Source organism: Podarcis tiliguerta, assembly GCF_965153285.1.
Source record: "Podarcis tiliguerta genome assembly, chromosome: 3".
NCBI lineage: Eukaryota > Metazoa > Chordata > Lepidosauria > Squamata > Lacertidae > Podarcis > Podarcis tiliguerta.
Window position 1 is genome coordinate 81136573 of NC_139536.1, and position 20194 is coordinate 81156766.

General features: G+C 43.7%; 1 protein-coding gene across 3 annotated transcripts in view; it reads right to left on the reverse strand.

The window, feature by feature from the left end:
• The window catches only part of SENP6 (SUMO specific peptidase 6), a 46450-nt gene that overhangs the window by 3474 nt on the left and 22782 nt on the right, over positions 1-20194 (reverse strand). For all 3 annotated transcript variants that reach the window (XM_083431149.1, XM_083431148.1, XM_083431150.1), the window contains 14 exons: positions 19158-19390; positions 16618-16791; positions 15094-15127; positions 14330-14515; positions 12993-13219; positions 11937-12040; positions 11737-11853; positions 11373-11495; positions 10762-10854; positions 5806-6236; positions 4723-4826; positions 2888-2976; positions 1156-1224; positions 912-1062 (listed from right to left, as the gene is read on the reverse strand). In XM_083431149.1, coding sequence (XP_083287275.1) covers positions 912-1062; positions 1156-1224; positions 2888-2976; positions 4723-4826; positions 5806-6236; positions 10762-10854; positions 11373-11495; positions 11737-11853; positions 11937-12040; positions 12993-13219; positions 14330-14515; positions 15094-15127; positions 16618-16791; positions 19158-19390 — 2135 coding nt within the window. The remainder of the gene's footprint in view (positions 1-911; positions 1063-1155; positions 1225-2887; positions 2977-4722; positions 4827-5805; positions 6237-10761; positions 10855-11372; positions 11496-11736; positions 11854-11936; positions 12041-12992; positions 13220-14329; positions 14516-15093; positions 15128-16617; positions 16792-19157; positions 19391-20194) is intronic.

The window sequence follows — 20194 nt, forward strand, 5'->3', positions numbered from 1 at the left end:
GAACAAAACAAAGTATCAACAGAAGCATTAATCCTAGGATTCAGCCATCATCATTATTCTATGTTGTGGAGCAAGCTACACTCTTGCTCATTCTTCTTAATTTAACCTATAATAGGTGCTGCCGCCAACTAGTCATCCTGACACAGTAGCCCACTGAGAATGTGGCAAAGATAGGCAAATCCAAAGCAAACATAACATTGGGAAGTAACTGGTCTTTTACAAGTGCTGTACTGCAGCTTGTTAACTACCTCTAATCATTGTAAAATAAAAGCCATGGAGGTAGAGACAGGGCCAAGAGGTGCATACAAGCACTGCTTCCAATGTCCCTGGGTACATGAGCTTCCGTTCAGATGTCTGGAGAAAGTGATTAGTTCTGCATAAAATGCCATATTCCACAAAGAAAGCAAGATAGCGTGACACTGAATTCCACTATTTTTGGCTATTACGAACATTCCGCCTGCCCAAGCTTGCCAGATTGAATGATCCCTCCACCCCTCCCCCACTGTGGGGGTAGCAGGGGGCACATGGGGGAAGAGAGTACAGTCATACCTAGGATCCCAAACGCCTTGCGACTTGAACGTTTTGTCTCCTGAACGCCGCAAAATGAGTGTTCCGGCTTGCGAATGTTTTTTGGAAGCTGAACCTCCGACGCAGCTTCCGATTTGAGTGCAGGAAGCGCCTGCAGTCAATCTGAAGCCGTGTCTTGGTTTTTGAACCTTTTTGGAAGTGAAACGGACTTCTGGAACGGATTCCGTTCAAGAACCGGGGTATGACTGTATAGAAAGCCCAGCTGCATGGAGTTCATTAGGTGACTCCCATCCACAGGCTCCAGAAATGTGCATGGTGGCTAAATTAAACCCGATAATTCCAATGTCCCTAAAATTTTAAACTAAAAATACCAATAATCTCACCTCAAAAAAGCTCTCCACATACTGTAGCACATAAACTCCACAATCACTAAAGTTGTTCTGCTGCGGCACTTTAGGGTTTGAGCCTTTCATAACATCTTTGGAGAAACTTCTTTTAGTGCCTTTCCTGACTTCCCACTCCACCTCCAAGTATCTGCAATATAAAATCCAGAGGATGAGAAAAATGCTTTTATGGGATGTTCCAGTATTGACTGAAAAGGTTTTGCTTGAGAGGTCAACTACTTACTCCCGTAGTGTTCTAACGACGTTGGATCGGGAAGGCCCTCGCAATGAATCCATAAGCAGAATGCAAGGCCTACAAGAAAGCAAATTGTATTGGTCTCATTAGAATTTTGCATATGCCACAGTGTTAAAACAAGGAAAAGATATTATTTGATGGGGGTTCATATAGCTCTCACAGGTATGTGTAAAAAGAAAGAAGTAGATTTTTTCATGATCCATACACAGTAGAAGTGTCTTTTTTTCTTCTTCATATCTGTGCACCGAGGAAGAAGACACAGGTTTTGTTTCACTCCACCTAAAAGCTATACTGCATTTTGCTTTCATTTCATTGTGAATGCTACATGAATTTAAAGTAAATTACAATGAGATTTAACACAGGACTAAACACAAATAATTTGAGCAGCTATTTACATGTATTATTTCATTACAATGTAAGGCTAGATCAGGAACAGGGAGGGAGCTTGCTGTCCTCATGATGTTGCTGAATGAAAACTCCATTCTTCTCTGACTACTGGTCATATTGGCCATCCCACTGAGTGATGGAGTCCAAAAACGTGTGAAGGACCACAGGTTCCTTAATCCCTTGCCTAGACAAGACCCAGAACTACACTCGAAAGATCAGAACTTTACTTCATTTTTCCTCTAACCTGTATATCTCAAAGCAAGTGGATTTAGATTTGCATAAATATGCCTACATTTTTAATCACCTGCTATTATTGCAAAGAGAAAAGTTTATGTCCAACTCTTTATATTCTTATAAGGCAGATGGGAGCTGAGGTTGTGAAAGAGTGCTGAAGGTCACATAATTAGGAAGGAAATAACAAGTCAGTCACAGCTCAACTGTAGAGCCACAATGCTAAATCTACCTAATTCTTAAAGCTGGAAGGTAATTAACAACTATACAACAAATGTAGCCCAGGTGTGTGTATAGGGATAGCCACCCAGCAGCAATTCCAAGGGTCAGATCCTGCATTAGTATAGCAATTATATTTACCCATATCAGTTGCTTTATGTTTGGACCATTAAACCTTTAAGAGGAACAACATATTAAGAACAGCTTACGCATAAGGTGCAAAACATAAAAAAATCAAGTGACTAATAATAATAATAATAATATATTTCTATTGAAAAAGCAAATTTAAGGAACTGGTTAGCAACATAAGGAGCCATAGCCTAAAATGTGTGGATATTAAAGTAGGTGTGCCCTTTTTGCTAAGCATAGCTGATATCTGAAGTAGTATTACATCGACCGTTAAGCCTTTGGATTCGAGCTGGATAGAAAGATACTTGAGCCACCATCTGCTTGAGACAATCCATGCCAGGCTGTGGCACAGAGTCACAGTAGCTCTGAATGTGATATTCTAAAAGCTTACAACATTAACAGGTTTCTTTCTGGTGGAGCAGGCACACTGTTAAGAATATTTCACTGGTGAGCAGATACTTACAGCAAATATAAGCCATTATAATGTTACAATGTATATTAATTCTTTTGTAAACCCAGATTTGGCAAATGAAGAAAAAGAGGTTGAGTAAAAAAAGAATAAAAAAGCAGAGATTTTATACAAGCTTATTTACAATGTTCAAATCCTGCCTGACCAGAGCAGGAATTATAATTTTTTTAATTTGAGCTCTAAATTTGGAAATGACAGAACAGGGGAACAAAAAGAACACTGGATTAAGAAGACACATCTGTGATTATTAATGGAAAGCCATAAATGTGTCACTTCAAAACTTACTGTTTACATATAGTTGGCTTCAGATGCCATTGTCCTAATTCTGAATTACAATGATCATCCGCAAGACCATCATCATCACTGCTGTTGTCCTAAAATAGAAAATAGGAAAAGCTAGATTTACGTATGCAACAAGGTGGCATGATCCATGTGGTTAAGGCAAAATGCTAGCCCCCTCCCCTACTCATGCCCATTATTTTACAGGCATTGGGGCTGGTGCACATTGGGACTGGTCGGGCAAAGGCAGTAGGTGAAACCGGGACCAATGACAGAGAGAGACAGAGCCAATGAATTTTTCTTCTTTAAGTAACCGAGTTTGGCGGGAGTGGAGAAAAAGAATTTAAACTTTTTCTGCAACAAAGACTGCAACCAGTATTTGAACTACTCTTTATAATAAAATCAGGAAGCAATTCTTCTGTTCCAGGAGAAACATTATCTAAAAATTTGAATTTAGAAACCAAATGAACCTATCAGTACAGAAAAGCCCCCACATCATATAATGATGGGAGGAAAATCATCACACACAAAGAATATGGTTTCCATTTCTGCAGTAATCTCTGCAGCCTGCAATGCAATGTAATGGGCTATACACATTTCTGCCTTTATGCAGGTAAGTGTGATACTTCAAAGTTTTGAAGTTCCACCTTTATGCTATGTGAATATTTTCTTGGAGGACAGCAAATGACCCTTCACCCTCCTGAAAAACTGACCTGTTTACCAAGGCAGGTGCAATCCAAGTACGACTGCAAATATATGAATTATATATGACTATATAATTCAAGCTGCACACAACACAGAAACTACACTCAGTAGATTGCCTCTAGCTCTTGAATAAAGGCAGGAGAACTAGCCGAAAGAAAACCTACAGGAAAGGCTAGAAATAACCCAGACAAAGATTACAAAGTATTTAAGAATATAAAAGCTAGATAAAGGGTTATGTTTAGAAATTTCTAGGTGGAGGACTATAAAGCCAAGCCATCTTCCTATTCAGAATCTAAGTATCACAGGATGAGAGTATTTCAAGTGTACCACAAGGACTATGAGGATAGAACTTATTTCTTGGCTATTTTTATTTCCTGAACAGCTGTGAAAATACTTTTCAAAAAGATTCTGAAGTCCCTCTAGGTAGAAATTACTGACCTGCATCCAGTCTCACTATGCCTCACATATACAGCTGATGAAAGGAAAAACAACTCATTGGATGAAGGAACAGGACAGCCTGTGAGTATTAGTCTGTATAGTCTTTGAAATTGCAAACCACACTAGTAACTCTTCAAATAAAGACTGCCATTTAATATATAACTGGACTGATATCCTTGAATAATAGAAGAGGAAAAAGGGAAAAGCAACATTCCCTTGGTGCATGTAATGTGGAACAAGTTCCACATTAAAGTGAAACTTTAACACAGTCCGAAATTCTGTTTAACAAAGAAGCACTTTCTGTTCAATTTTTGATGATTACAATGATGGATAAAGCTCGCCTTCTAGTGGCTTGAGTTGGGAACATAACCATGGAAAGTGCTCCAGAGAAGTACTGGAGAAATGCTAGGCTGTATTTTATTGAAATAGAAACACAGTGGTACCTCAGGTTAAGTACTTAATTCGTTCCGGAGGTCCGTTCTTAACCTGAAACTGTTCTTAACCTGAAGCACCACTTTAGCTAATGGGGCCTCCTGCTGCCGCTGCGCCGCTAGGGCCCGATTTCTGTTCTCATCCTGAAGCAAAGTTCTTAACCCGAGGTACTATTTCTGGATTAGTGGAGTCTGTAACCTGAAGTGTATGTAACCTGAAGCGTATGTAACCCGAGGTACCACTGTAATGCTGTTTAGACTTTTTACCTGGTTATCTTGATCTTCTGAAAAATCTATTAGTTCATCTTCATTTAGTTTAGTGCTGTCAGTTGAATCTTCACTGTAGTTTAGTCTAATTTTCTGTAAACCATCTGCATTAACCACAAAGATTAGTAAAAAAATGAAAACAGAATTGCCACAGACATATACATTATATACATTACCTTCTGGACAGGAACAGTAAACCACAAAGTGGAATAAATGTTTTTTTGTCAGCGTCATACATGAAAACAAATGTCTAACTGAAATCTACACTTCCAACAGTGCAATCCTATCCATGCCTATTCAATAATAAGTCCCATTGAGTTCAACGGGATTTACAGGCAAGTGGGTTCAAGACTTTGGGCTCAGGTATCAAATTAAAAACACTCAGCTAAATTGCATCTCACAGCAGTGCTGAGACATAGCTTACTGTACTGACTGGGAAGCAATATAGCACACACTGCAACACAGCAGCAGGATGTCAGCTTGTGAAACAATTTTTTCTGTTGTGTGTTCAACATAACATTAAGCCAAACCGCATTCCCAGAGAGGAGATTGCAGCCACTCTGCTCCTTCCCTGGTCCTGCTATTGTGACCTAAATTGTGGTTTGGCTTAGTGCATTGTCAGAACCTGGGCTTGTAATTTGTCTTGCTCCAGACAGAGCAGGAATTGCAGCCAAAGTTTGTTCTTGGAGCTCAGGTTGAAATGACACCCTAAGCCAGAAAGTGGCTTAGCTAGCAACAGGACTAGAGGAGGTACATAATGTGAATCTAGAAAGTGGTCTTATAGTGAGCATATACTTGGCTTATCTAGCACAGTATTGTTTACTGTCACTGGCAGCTATTTGCCAATGCTCAGCAGAGGGCATTCCCACCAGCAATCCCTGATATGCTTTTTTACAAGATATGCTCCATATTGAACTCCCACTTAGTTTTAGCAGTGCTACAGTCTCAACACTCCCCCCCCCCCTCATTCACTGGGATTTTTTTTAGCAGTTTAATTATTTAAAGGAAAAAAATATAAGTTATATTAGCAGTAATAAGGTATCAAATTCCAAATACCAAACATATATAGCCAAAAGTACATACCCGTAGCCTGGATGTGAATTTTATCTTCGTTCTGCATGCCATTTGCCTCTAAAATCCTATGGTCATGTTTATGAAACACAGATTCCACAGTTCTCAGTCCTTCTGGGGTGCTGTTTAACTGATTTAGTTTTTTTAAGCCACTTTTCACAGAAGGGGTTCTTTTGCAATACTGTGATTCAGTCTCCCCGGCTTCTATGCTTGTGTCAGTTAATGCTGCAATATTTTTCTTGTTCAGCACCTTCTTTGTAAAAGATGGAGAGGAGTGATGTAACGTATTCAGTTCACTAGGTACAGGAGAAGAAGTGCTTCTTTCTTGATCCAAAGAGGAAGATTTAACCTGCATAGATACGTTTTCGTGGTAGTACGGATTGGTCTCATATATTGCATTTTCTAAACCAGGGAAACAGATGACAGCCAAAAACCAATGGGCCCTGAAAAAAACAAAACAAAACTAAGAATTGATTCAACAGCTATCATCATATATATGTATTTATCATCATATATATGTATTACCGTATTTTTCGTCCCATAGGACGCTCCGTCCCATAGGACGCACCTAGTTTTTTGGGGGGGAAAGAAAGGAAAAAAATTTTTCCTTTATTTCCCCCCCAAAAGCAGGTCCGGGAAACCCAACCAGGTCGAGGAACAGCGGGGTGGCGGCGCTGCGCCTCCCTGCTGTCCCCCAAGCTTGTGGGGCTGGCCAATGTCTGCCTGGCGCGAGGGGCGCCCTGAAGCAGAGCGCCCCTCGCGCCAGGCAGCAGGCTGCTATCCGCAGCGTGGGGAGCGCTGCGGGGAACTCCTGGAGGGCTCCCCACGCTGCGGGTGTCTGCCTGGCGTGAGGGGCGCCCTGAAGCAGAGCGCCCCTCGCGCCAGGCAGCAGGCTGCTATCTGCAGCGTGGGGAGCGCTGCTGGGAGCTCCTGGAGGGCTCCCCACGCTGCGGGTGTCTGCCTGGCGTGAGGGGCGCCCTGAAGCAGAGCGCCCCTCGCGCCAGGCAGCAGGCTGCTATCTGCAGCGTGGGGAGCGCTGCGGGGAACTCCTGGAGGGCTCCCCACGCTGCGGGTGTCTGCCTGGCGTGAGGGGCGCCCTGAAGCAGAGCGCCCCTCGCGCCAGGCAGCAGGCTGCTATCTGCAGCGTGGGGAGCGCTGCGGGGAGCTCCTGGAGGGCTCCCCACGCTGCGGGTGTCTGCCTGGCGTGAGGGGCGCCCTGAAGCAGAGCGCCCCTCGCGCCAGGCAGCAGGCTGCTATCTGCAGCGTGGGGAGCGCTGCAGGGAACTCCTGGAGGGCTCCCCACGCTGCGGGTGTCTGCCTGGCGTGAGGGGCGCCCTGAAGCAGAGCGCCCCTCGCGCCAGGCAGCAGGCTGCTATCTGCAGCGTGGGGAGCGCTGCGGGGAACTCCTGGAGGGCTCCCCACGCTGCGGGTGTCTGCCTGGCGTGAGGGGCGCCCTGAAGCAGAGCGCCCCTCGCGCCAGGCAGCAGGCTGCTATCTGCAGCGTGGGGAGCGCTGCGGGGAACTCCTGGAGGGCTCCCCACGCTGCGGGTGTCTGCCTGGCGTGAGGGGCGCCCTGAAGCAGAGCGCCCCTCGCGCCAGGCAGCAGGCTGCTATCTGCAGCGTGGGGAGCGCTGCGGGGAACTCCTGGAGGGCTCCCCACGCTGCGGGTGTCTGCCTGGCGTGAGGGGCGCCCTGAAGCAGAGCGCCCCTCGCGCCAGGCAGCAGGCTGCTATCTGCAGCGTGGGGAGCGCTGCGGGGAACTCCTGGAGGGCTCCCCACGCTGCGGGTGTCTGCCTGGCGTGAGGGGCGCCCTGAAGCAGAGCGCCCCTCGCGCCAGGCAGCAGGCTGCTATCTGCAGCGTGGGGAGCGCTGCGGGGAACTCCTGGAGGGCTCCCCACGCTGCGGGTGTCTGCCTGGCGTGAGGGGCGCCCTGAAGCAGAGCGCCCCTCGCGCCAGGCAGCAGGCTGCTATCTGCAGCGTGGGGAGCGCTGCTGGGAGCTCCTGGAGGGCTCCCCACGCTGCGGGTGTCTGCCTGGCGTGAGGGGCGCCCTGAAGCAGAGCGCCCCTCGCGCCAGGCAGCAGGCTGCTATCTGCAGCGTGGGGAGCGCTGCAGGGAACTCCTGGAGGGCTCCCCACGCTGCGGGTGTCTGCCTGGCGTGAGGGGCGCCCTGAAGCAGAGCGCCCCTCGCGCCAGGCAGCAGGCTGCTATCCGCAGCGTGGGGAGCGCTGCTGGGACCTCCTGCAGCGTTCCCCATGCTGCAGATGTATGCCCGGCGCGAGGGGCGCTCTGCTTCAGGGCGCCCCGCCCGCCGGGCGGCAGGCTGCTATCCGCAGCGTGGGGAGCGCTGCTGGGAGCTCCTGGAAGGCTCCCGACGCTGCGGATGTCTGCCTGGCGCGAGGGGCGCTCTGCTTCAGGGCGCCCCTCGCGCCAGGCGGCAGGCTGCTATCCGCAGTGTGGGGAGCGCTGCTGGGAGCTCCTGGAAGGCTCCCCACGCTGCGGGTGTCTGCCTGGCGTGAGGGGCGCCCTGAAGCAGAGCGCCCCTCGCACCAGGCAGCAGGCTGCTATCCGCAGCGTGGGGAGCGCTGCAGGGAACTCCTGGAGGGCTCCCCACGCTGCGGGTGTCTGCCCGGCGCGAGGGGCGCTCTGCTTCAGGGCGCCCCACCCGCCGGGCGGCAAGCTGCTATCCGCAGCCTAGACATCCCTGCGGGACCTCCTGCAGGGCTGCCTAGGGTGCAGATGTGTTCCCGAAGCGCCGGGCACTCTGCTTTCAGGGCGCCCGACGCTCCGGGAAGCAGGCTGCTATCCGCAGCCTAGACATCCCTGCGGGACCTCCCACAGGGCTGCCTAGGCTGCGGATGTCTTCCTGAAGCCTGGAGAGCGAGAGGGGTTGGTGCGCACCGACCGCTCTGGCTCTCCACGCTTCAGCGAAAGCCTGCATTCGCCCCATAGGACGCACCCAGATTTCCGCTTCATTTTTGGAGGGGGAAAAGTGCGTCTTATAGGGCGAAAAATACGGTACTCATTTAGTATAGATCAAATAACTCCAAAATTATTTGTTCGTTATTTACCGTAATTTCCCCCCTATAGGACGCACTTTTTCCCCTCCAAAAATGAAGCGGAAATCTGGGTGCGTCCTATGGGGCGAATGCAGGCTTTCGCTGAAGCTTGGAGAGCGCGCCGACCCCTCTCGCTCTCCAGGCTTCAGGGACACATCCACAGCCTAGGCAGCCCTGCGGGAGTTCCCACAGGGCTGTCTAGGCTGCGGATAGCAGTCTGCTTCCCGGAGCACCGGGCGCGCTGAAAGCAGAGCGCCTGACGCTTTGGGAACACATCCGCAGCCTAGGCAGCCATGCGGGAGTTCCCGCAGGACTCCCTACGCTGCGGATAGCAGCCTGCCGCCCGGCGCGAGGCGCACCCTGAAGGAGAGCGCCCCTCGCGCCGGGCAGACATCCGCAGCGTGTTGGAGCTCTGAGGGAGTTCCCCGCAGGGCTCCCCACGCTGCGGATAGCAGCCTGCCGGCCAGCGCGAGGGGCGCCCTGAAGCAGAGCGCCCTGCGCGCCGGACAGACATCAGCCAGCCCCACAAGCTCAGGGGATAGCAAGGAGGCGCAGCGTCGCCATCCCGCTGCTCCTCGACCTGGTTCGGTTTCCCCGACCTGGTTTTGGGGGGGAAATAAAGGGGGGGAAATTCCCTTTATTTCCCCCCCAAAAAACTAGGTGCGTCCTATGGGACGGAGTGTCCTATGGGACGAAAAATACAGTACATTCGCATCATAGACATCTGTTTCACACATTCATATATGTAATCAGTGTGGGCACATTTAGAGAACAAGGCACAATAATTGTACGTATAAACGGTAAAGGGAAACTTAAAAATTGCCTCCTCCTGGAAATTTCTGGTAAATTGCACTGTGTTTTAAACCAGAATCCCTGGTCAAGCACAATGCAAAGCCAGGATTTAGTAAAAAGGGAAACCAAATGTTGCTGAAGTACAGTGCAATCACATCTTACGCGGTCCATTTCAAAGGTTCTGTGCATAGGCAAAAACCACATATACTCAAACCCTTAGAACTGAACCCCCAACTGAACTTCCTAGGGCTTTTGGAACTGGTACATTGGCTCTTATGAGATCTTGCAGGGCCATCCAAGTTCCCACGAAATCTCACAGGTGCATCCCTGATCCAAGAAGAGGAGACAGCTATGCTTGGGAAGCAAGGCAGAGAGCTTAAAAAGCTCTTTTTGCACCAGGAAAACCCAGCACAAAAAAACCTTGTGGGATTTCAACCAGCTAGCCTTCAACCACATATATTTGAAATTGCGCAAGTCAGATGTGCTAAGATGTGATTGCATTGTACTCTTCCTGTGTGGTCAGAGAGGGGAATGGGGGAATTTGTGCACATGTGTGCCTGATGCTTTGCTTGGGCTCATTCAAGCTCATCCTCATAGCACTACATCATGGTTTAGCATTACGTGCAAACACAGCCAATGACCTGTGCAATCCTAGCATGTGTTTCACCATAAAAACAGTCTGTACCAAAAACACAGCTGGTTTTGCCCATACTAGCTGCACTGCTCAGGAGCAAATGTGTCCTTCCAACAAATAGAGAAGCCGCATTGCAATGCAACCACCTATTCCAATTTTCCCAGATAAGTGTTTTATGCAACGATCTCTCTGTAGACCTAGTTTCCCTATTGGGGGGAACTTGAACCAAAAGAGAATCTTCAAGGACATCAGAGAGGTGGAAGAATACTCAGTTTGTGGTTCTGACAGTTGAAGAGAAGGGGGGGGGGAGGATAGTTGGGGAAAAGGTGTGTATATTGAGAGAGTAATAACTCAGGCCCCAGAGAAGATGGGGTTACATACAGATGATATCCAGGGTTTTCTGGACAGTATGATAGTTGAGAACATGGCTCAGATAACAGACACACAGTCCCACAACCAGTCATAGCAGAACAAATTCTACTTACGCTTCATTAAGAGGAACAAAAATAAAATCTTTTTCGAAGATATCAACATGTCGGGTCCATGTTTTCACTCGTCCATGCCGTTTCTGCTGAATTCTGTAAACACATCAATATAAAACAATATAAAACACAAGGATTGATATTTAGGTGATATTTATGTATTCTCCTCTCCAACAATGAGGATTTGACTATTATCACAATCTTGTGGCGTCAGCTATGTGAATATGTTTAGGACTTTTCCTGCATCTTCCGTTGTTTGGGCAAAAATAATATTTTCAAAAAGTCAAAATGAATTGCCAAGTGGTAAATCATACAGCTTTTACTTATAAAATGTACCATTCTGTTCTTCTACTCAATTTATGATAAATGAATTTGTCGCGTATTAATCTGGGTCAGATGTACAGGACCCTCTGGCTTCTGTGCTCCCTCCCTCCCCTTCTCTGGTGCAGCCAGAGGCATATGGGAAATTTTTATTTTCAATCTCCTTATAACCATATTGGAAGGGTAGGGCCTTGAGTCTGAAGTTCATCTTTAAAAATGCCATTGTCCCCACAGGGGATGGCTGAGACATGCTGAAATTGGAATTTTATAATACATATTTTAACCAAACTTACGTAAGCTTTGAGGTTTCTTGGAGATTTCTCCTCTCCCTCTGATTAAGGCGTTTGTAAAAGAAGGAACTGAATACATGAATTCTATCAGCATCTTCTTTTTTCAATTGTTCAAGCACCAGATATCTTTATTTTGAAAAAGAGAAGCAAGAACAAAATAAAACAATGCTTTCATTCTTGCCTCTAAAGTCCTGTTATTCTTGAAAAGATTGCCACATGCTGGCCATTCTATGCAGACAAAAGTAGACAAATGTAAGAACTTTATAGTTTCGGCAGATATACTTTATTTAGAATTTAAGGTTTGTCCATCAACTTGCCTAAGTTAGACAGACACCACAAAAGGTTTCAATACACTCAAACAACTTACTTCAAATAGAAATCAATGATTACATCATTTAAAAATTCTCCTTCATTTAAGCAATGAAGATCTTCATTGGTCACAGAAATACCACCCTTTGCAGGAGGTGGGGGATAAACGATCAACCTGCAAATAAAATAAAAAAAGTTAAATAAATACTGAACTGAATTATTTAGGAAATAATTACAACACTCAGAAAGACCTCTTACTTTTCTATAGGACCTATAAAGACTGTATGTGGTTCAACACTTTCGTCATCATCAAAAAACTGGAACTGTGTTGCATTCCGCAGCTGCATTTTGGATTCAGAGACCTTAGAAAAAAGAATACTTATTTACAATGCAATACCAAAGTCATAAAATATTAAAATCCTTTCCAATTCCCAAATAGCAAAGCATGTCCCTCTTTTTATAAAACTACCTGTTGAAACCAAATAGAATATGAATTTGAACACAGCGGGCACATAGAGATGCAATGCACACAGCATCTTAAAACCATGGTTTATGGTGCAGACAATGAGCACCAGGCCTGCACCCTCCTCTGTTACCTCTTCCCCTTCCCTGCTCTATGTCAGCTCCAGTGCAGATTTCCTGGACTGTTTCAACCAGATTCCCCATTATGTATGAAACAGGTAATTCAATTTTAATATCAATTTATTAACCAGGATATTAAGTTAAGATCAGAACCTGACTAAATATTCTGTTTAGTAGACAGACATAAAATAGCTGAAATATCACATTGACAAAATACAGTGGCGCCTCGCAAGACGAAAACAGTCTAGCGGTTTTTTCGTCTTGCAAAGCAAGCCCATTAGCGGATTAGCGGATTAGCACTATTAGCGGTTTAGCGGCTATTAAAGGCTTAAGGGATTAGCAGATTAGCTGCTAAAAGGCTATTAGCAGCTTAGTGCCTTAGAAAAAGGGGGTGGGGAGCGGAAAAAAACCCCCAGGAATCGCAAGACACTAGAGAAATTTGTCCTGCGAAGCACCTCCAAAACGGAAAACCCTTTCGTCTAGCGGGTTTTCCGTCTTGCGAGGCATTCGTCTTGCGGGGCACCACTGTATGCTACATGGAAAGCATATATTTTGACTTAATAACATTTCATTTTTTCAGTTTTACTATTCAAAAATATATACTTTGGCCCTCTCTTTAACAAAATGTATCTAGAACATGGAAGCAGCAGACATTGCAAAGGGCATTTCTAAACAAATGACTTCACAACTTATTTAACATTTTAATTCAATTTTGAAGAAAAGGAGTAGTACATGTTTTGCTTTGCCTTCTTTATGAGCCGTGCTTCCTCTAGAAGTGTCTTCAAAGGATTTTGTAAAGGCCACAAGCCTACTATTTGCTTCTTCAAATGTAATCTTCACAAAAAAATCAGAAATGTTGTTCCTAACACCAATATCAACGATTATTTTTTCAAATATTGCATTTGCATGTGGATCAAGGCCCGTCTCAAAAATTAAAATGATGTATTGTTCTTCAGGATCTATGGAGGGGGGGAAGAGTTAGGAGACAATGAAAGTATACTTTTAAAACCGTAATGCTTACATTTTCAAAATTTAAAGCTGATAATAATAATTTTATTATTTCCACCCAGCCACTCTGGACAGCTTACAGCATATTAAAAATGTTTGATATCTAGGAATAACAATCGCAGCTAAGAGGTCCCTGGCTGAACCAATTAAAGAAAGTATTCATAAGAAACCGCCATATAAATGGAAAAAAAACTAAAATTCAATGCCTCATTCTAAAGAAAAGGTTCTGCTCATGAAAAAGCTAGAGTAGGGCACATTATGTCAACTGCTACTCATGCAAGTTGCTGAAGAGACTGATGGAAAGGGAAAGAAACGGACCCCAAACTCAGTTCAGGCACTCCCTTTTTACTCCACAGCTCAAGTGCTTAACTACTTTCCTGTTCTCTGTAATGGTAGCAAAGATCACCCAAGTAGGGGGAGGGGGAGTGGTATTAAGATACTGATCCCATTTTTATTTTTATTTTGTAAAAAAGGGCAGCTTGAGCATAACAGCACCCACAGAGTTTTGTGCCGCACACAATTATCTCTGAGTAGAGAAGAGAGAGCTGTGGTTCCTAACCTATTCTGGGCCACAGATCCCTTTAAGAATCTGATAAAAAATATTAACCCCCTGCCCAGGAAAAAAAAAGGACATAACACATACCAGGGGTGCCAACTCCTGGGGGCCAAACCCTTTTGCCCCCCCCCTCCACCAATATTATTTGGGAGGGGTCACTCCCAGAAATGCAGCATAATTGCAATAAAACATTCCAAACCAGTGTGTTACTTAGAACTTCAGGAAGTTGGGAAATGCAAAATATGCTATGTTGTCTTCAACATGATCTAGACAAAATTTTCTAAATATGCCAGACAAAAATATACCGTTTCCATTTATTAACCTAAAAGTACCACTGAATTCTGATGCTGGCAAAATATGACATTTTTTCTAGTGCTATTTAATTAGAACACTTTCAGAGAAACCAACATAACATTTAGTGAAATACAGCTCATCTCTAACACATAACTGTTTCAAAATATTTTAAAACACATTAAGTTTCAATACCATACAAAGGTTGACTTACTTGCACCTTTACAGTCATACCAGACATTATCTTTTTGCCTGTTCATCTTCAGTTGGGATCTCAGGCTCTGACAAGCAGCAGGTATAGTTTGCAGGAAAACTACTGGCAACTTGCGAACACCACACCACTCACACTTTGTAAGGTCAGATGTTCTTAAAGAAATATCTCTAGTATCATTTTCTGATTCTAGAAAGGTTCAAAACATATTTTGGTCAGAGTTACTTACATTAACATTATCTGAAAAATGTAACCGTTTGTATGCATTTCAAGAAAATAAAACCTGTTAATCAAAGACAGACTACATTTCTATCTCTGAAATTTGCAATAGGAGTGCACCCAATTATTCTCTCCACAGTCTTTACAACCCTGGACAGCAGGGGTTGTTTTTCCCCTGACCGTGCAGCTCCCAAACCACACACAGAGACCATAAGTTAATACTCTCTCAACAGTACAAAGGTAAAATGCCATCAGCAGGTCCTTTGAGAGGTTATTTTTCCGGAGGATTCTTAGAAAATATAACCTCTGCTGTGCTCTCTTCATCAGGTCTTTATTGTTTTCTCCCCAGGTTAGGTCATCTCTCAACTCCATTCCCAGAAATCGAAACCCCGAGACCTGTTCCACACACTTCCCCTCAATAATGAGCGGCATGAAGAAAGACACACAGTATTGTTACTATAGCTATTTCATATTGTAACCAGAAAACACTGTATTTAATGACTGCATGCAAGTGGAGAAATTATAACTTAGAATAGGGAAATACGAACCTTCCAGACGTATCTTGATATAGTCTAGGCAAAACTGAAAGAGAAGGTCCAAGTTACTGAAGTTCTACACACAAGGAGAAAATCAACATCACACTCTTCTGATTGTTCTGTCAGCACGAACTTTTCTGCTTGCCAGATAGAACAACCCAATATTTTCCCCCTCCCTCCGTGTGCAGTTCTGGGGATTCTCTTGACCCGCCAGAGCGGATTTGGGGGAGGCGTGAGGAAAAGCCCCATTGCACAAGTAGGAGTCCTTATGATGGCTTCCACTAGTGCACTGGGTTAGTTGAATCTAGGCCACTGTCTCATTAACAACCTGCCCAACCTATTTTTCAAAATCAAAGCCCTAGTCACAAACCAGATTAGAAATTGCATCTCCTGACGTAAAAGCCCCACTTTCTAAACCCCAGCATCATTTGATTGTAAAAGAAATGCATTTTAATAGGTATGCAGGATATAGTGAAGTAGAATCTGTGGTTGGTATACTAATTTTATAGAAATTTACGAATGATTGGCTTTCTAAACCTGCAGGAACTATTCCTTTTTGTGTAAACGGAATTACGTTTCATTGCAGTGGAAATGATAGCTGCTTTTCAATCTAAGTAGAACTAGATTATTATTTTTTTTGGTGACACAACTACGTCTCCTGAAGCTTTACTAAGTGGTGAACATGGTCCTCTAATACATTTGAGTTTGAACATTTGTAGCCTGTGGCAGTTCAAACTAAGCACACTTCTGAATCAATATGTACACGCACCCTGAATGTGCAGTACAAGTATAGGTAGAATTATCTTTAAAATGGTAGCACATGTCTACAACAGTGATGGTTACCATCTGATTTTCTGCATGCAAGTACAGATGGCACGCATGCACAAGACTCTAATAAATGGGCATGCTGTCTTTTTGGCACCTGCTAAAGACTTTCTGCGTTCAAAAGGCTTTCTAAACAGATTTTTATTCCAGTTGGCATCTGTATTGGAATTGTTTTTATATAGGTAATTGTCTTAACAATTAAAACTTGCCATTGTCATAATCATCTTCATATATCCAATTGCATTTAGTTCATCATCTTCCTGCCACCCAACCCACTAACTGCATTTCCAACCTGTTCCTTAAGGATTTCAAAATTCATCTTGTTGGCCCAGCTATCTTCTGCCTCCCATCCGAATCTCCATATCCTTTGACCTCCATATTTTGAAAGACTTCCCAAATACTGCTATTGTCATTCCCTTGTTCTTAACTTCAAGAACTGCTCTTCGCTATGGAATTTCCTTTAAAAGACAAGGTGATAGAAGTAAAACACTTCCTGTGTTTCTCACACTTTGGCTCCTTCAATGACTTGCTATTGATACTGTAGCTCAGTCATTTTTCATCACTCCATTTTATCTGCTGATTCCTTAAACTCTTCAAAATTTCCATTTTCAGCTGCATCCTACATTCTACTCTCAACCTGGATGCCCCATTAACCTATTTGTTATTATAAAGCAGGAACTAACCAAGCACAATATTAATTCTTTTACTTACAATTACAGGCTCCACCACCATTCTTCGCAGGGTTCCTATTCTTATGCTTCGACAGTTTAGGATGACGCTTTCATAATTATTCTGATATTTTAAAGATACGACGACGTCAGTAGCAAGTTCTTGGGAGAGGACTTTGCGCCGTTTTACTGGAGCATTGGCTACAACATTGCCAAACTGAAAAACAATTATCAGAATTCATCAAAATATTTTTACTTCAAAAGTTGCCTTTAAAGATGATCAGGCATTAAAGGCACTGATGGGGGGAAATGTGCAACTGAAGCTTTTCTTTCTTTAGAAAAAAATTTCAAACTTCTGTAAACATATTTATGTTTTTACATAAATATGGGAAGTAGGCAAGAGATAAAAACATTCCAGGGAGGGAGGAGACACACCAGAAGCGTCACAGATGGAAAAATAAAATTCTGAACAAGGACAGCAAAATAATTGTCATGACAAAAGAAAAAGGCATTAAGTTTGTTTGTTCAGAGAAAGAAAGAAAGAAAAGAGAAGAGAAAGAGGCATCCTAGCCAAAAGCAGTTTTTACGCAAGCTACTGCTGTGATGGTCAAAAGAGAATTGACTGGAAGGCTGGAGCCACAATCTCTTGATACATGTGTATGGAAATTACAGACAAGGAGCCTACCAAGCCCATCGTCTAGCATTAAGAGTTTCCTGAATGAGCTTGGCACAGGCACCAACGCCATATATAGGACTACACAGAAACTACAAAAGAATATATACATTTTTTGATCTGGTCTAACTGTTTCTCTGCCACATGCATTTATTGGCTTACTATATTTACCCGCATAAACTGCACTGCCTATCACCTCACACCAGTTATAGCTTAAGAGTCCTACACAAATCAAGTTGGGGAGACTGAATAGTAGGGTAGCAGAACAGAGGACGTGCAAAATAACAAAAAGGAAACACTTCAGAACCAACCGTGAAAATAGGTTAGAATGAAATAATGAAGTAACATCAGACTACATTATTTTATTGTACAGCAACACCATAGGCACAATCCAAACAAATCCCACTGATTTCACCACAAGATTTAATCATGTCCTCCCGCTGAAATCAATGGTTAACTGGGAATGAGGGAGGAGTACGATCCAACTAAGTGACTAAAATACAAAATTGGAAGATCACAAAAAATTATAGAAAGAAAATCCAGTAATTCAGGTTCCCTGCCAGAGGTAAAAGAGATACCGTATATTGAAACCAGTCTGTTTCTTCTTTTTACATTATTATAAGCCCTGGACAAGCACACTATGTGAAATTTATTTCTGTAAAGTTTCTGTGACCCTCTAATTTTGCCAAGAATAATGTATATTAGTGATTTGTTATAATTTCTATTACATAACTTCTAATATTAATTTACCAGGTTTGCCTAACAGTCTGTATGGGTTGTTTAAATGTTGCCTTTTTGCCAGCGTATGTTTGCAGGTCCTCTGTTCAGCGGACTTCTCTGGAATATCTTTTGCATGTTCCATGTATAATATTTCCACAAATCTCAAGAAACCACATATTTAAGAGCTGTGAGCAACTTCAGAGGTTTGAAGATAAAGTGTTACATAGAACACGCCCTTTTTAAAGAATTGCTGCCACGACTGTTAAGTCTTAAATTAACATACCGTGAAAGTTGTCCCCCTTGACAGCACTGCTCATGGTGCATTTTTGTCTTTGTTTATCCAATTCTTGCAGAGATGCTCAAACTAAAAAACAAAAATCCCCACCACGAAATCCTTATATTAAAGTGCTATTAATTGGGACAATTTTCAAAGTACTTTAATTTTAAGGAAATTATCGTCCTTGCTGGGTGTCACTTTGCCTACCGACAGCTAGTTAGTTTACACATACCAGCTGCACTGTTGAAGCCACTTCCCTGTTGCTACTTTCCATACTCCACTGATACTACAGGACTAAAAATAACACATAGGACGAGTGAACCACATGAAAGAATCCTCCTCTTCCCCCAATCTTACTGATCCGACACTAAAGTTACCTTGCTCCTCTAAAATGGCTCTGACAATGTAAACTACCAGAACAGTGTGAAAAGCAGTCACAGGAAACTGGTTCTCACATGGTTGAAGCAAACTAAAGTCCCAATCCAGGGAACACTTTTAATGATGCATATGGACCTGCTTGTGCCCAATGTGCTTCCCCACCCCCCTGCTTTTTGAATGCAACTTTCTCTACTCAACCTGCTTCTAAATCTTCCAAGTTTCAAAAGCAGCTTGTCACACAGTCTGTGGGATCCGATGTTTTCAAACGCCTTGGTGGATTTATACTATTAGCCACACACATTTCCAGATTGTGGTCCAGATTTGTTAAATAGCATTTGAAGATGTTAAGACAATCCAGTATAGAGAGAGAGATGAAAACTATAACGTCATGTTTCGTTTCGCTCAAGAGTAGATTATTTTCCCATAAGAATACTGCAGAATATTTGCATGTATTAACTACCATATGTTCCCATTTATCTATCAATATTGTAAATGCGCTTACACAATCATTTCAAACTACATATGGATGGACTACCTGGTCTTTCATTCTTGATTTTCTTGGTAATATGACTGCAGGTTCTGTGTCTGCTGTAATACTAGATAACCTTTGTTCTAGTTCACAAGTGTTTTCCTTCAAGGCTGCCTCCACCTTTCCTGTGGAAGGTGCTGGAGAAGAGCAGGCTGAATCTGCTGGACGTGGCGATATGCTCTCAATTCTGTTAGTGCTGCCAATCTCCTCCTCCTCTTCGTCATCACTGGATAGGACAACTGAAAGGAAAAGCATTTGTCTCAAGTTCAAAATACTTGTAACTGTAGGTGGTGACCTTTTAAGATCTAGGCTACTAAGACCATTATTACTCCACAGCCCTTTCAGGTAACAAAGGGTTTAAGACAGAGCTAAAGAAGCCTAGTTTTACAGGGTGATAATCCTCCCTTTTGAATTATGGTGCTGGAGGAGACTCTTGAGAGTCCCATGGACTACAAGAAGATCAAATCTATCCATTCTTAAGGAAATCAGCCCTGAGTGCTCACTGGAAGGACAGATCCTGAAGCTGAGGCTCCAATACTTTGGCCACCTCATGAGAAGAGAAGACTCCCTGGAAAAGACCCTGAGGTTGGGAAAGATGGAGGGCACAAGGAGAAGGGGACGACAGAGGACAAGATGGTTGGACAGTGTTCTTGAAGATACAAACATGAGTTTGACCAAACTGCGGGAGGCAGTGGAAGACAGGAGTGCCTGGCGTGCTCTGGTCCATGGGGTCACGAAGAGTCAGACACGACTAAACAACAACAACAAGTGCTCCCTACCTTCTCTACTCAGTATTAATTACATTTATACCCCTCTTTCCTTCCATGGAACACAAGGCAGCATTCCTCATATCTCCATCAAAGCAGTGGCAAGTCCAGAACTACTTTGCTTGCACCAAAACCAATAAGCAACATCTTGCATTTTGTTTTCTCAGAATTATCCCTACCAAGAGAGGGACTTTTTACAAATTAATGTATAACCAGCATTATTAGGAAGTCCAAGGGTTCAAAAGAACTCTGTATTGTAATGTTTGAAATTGCTTT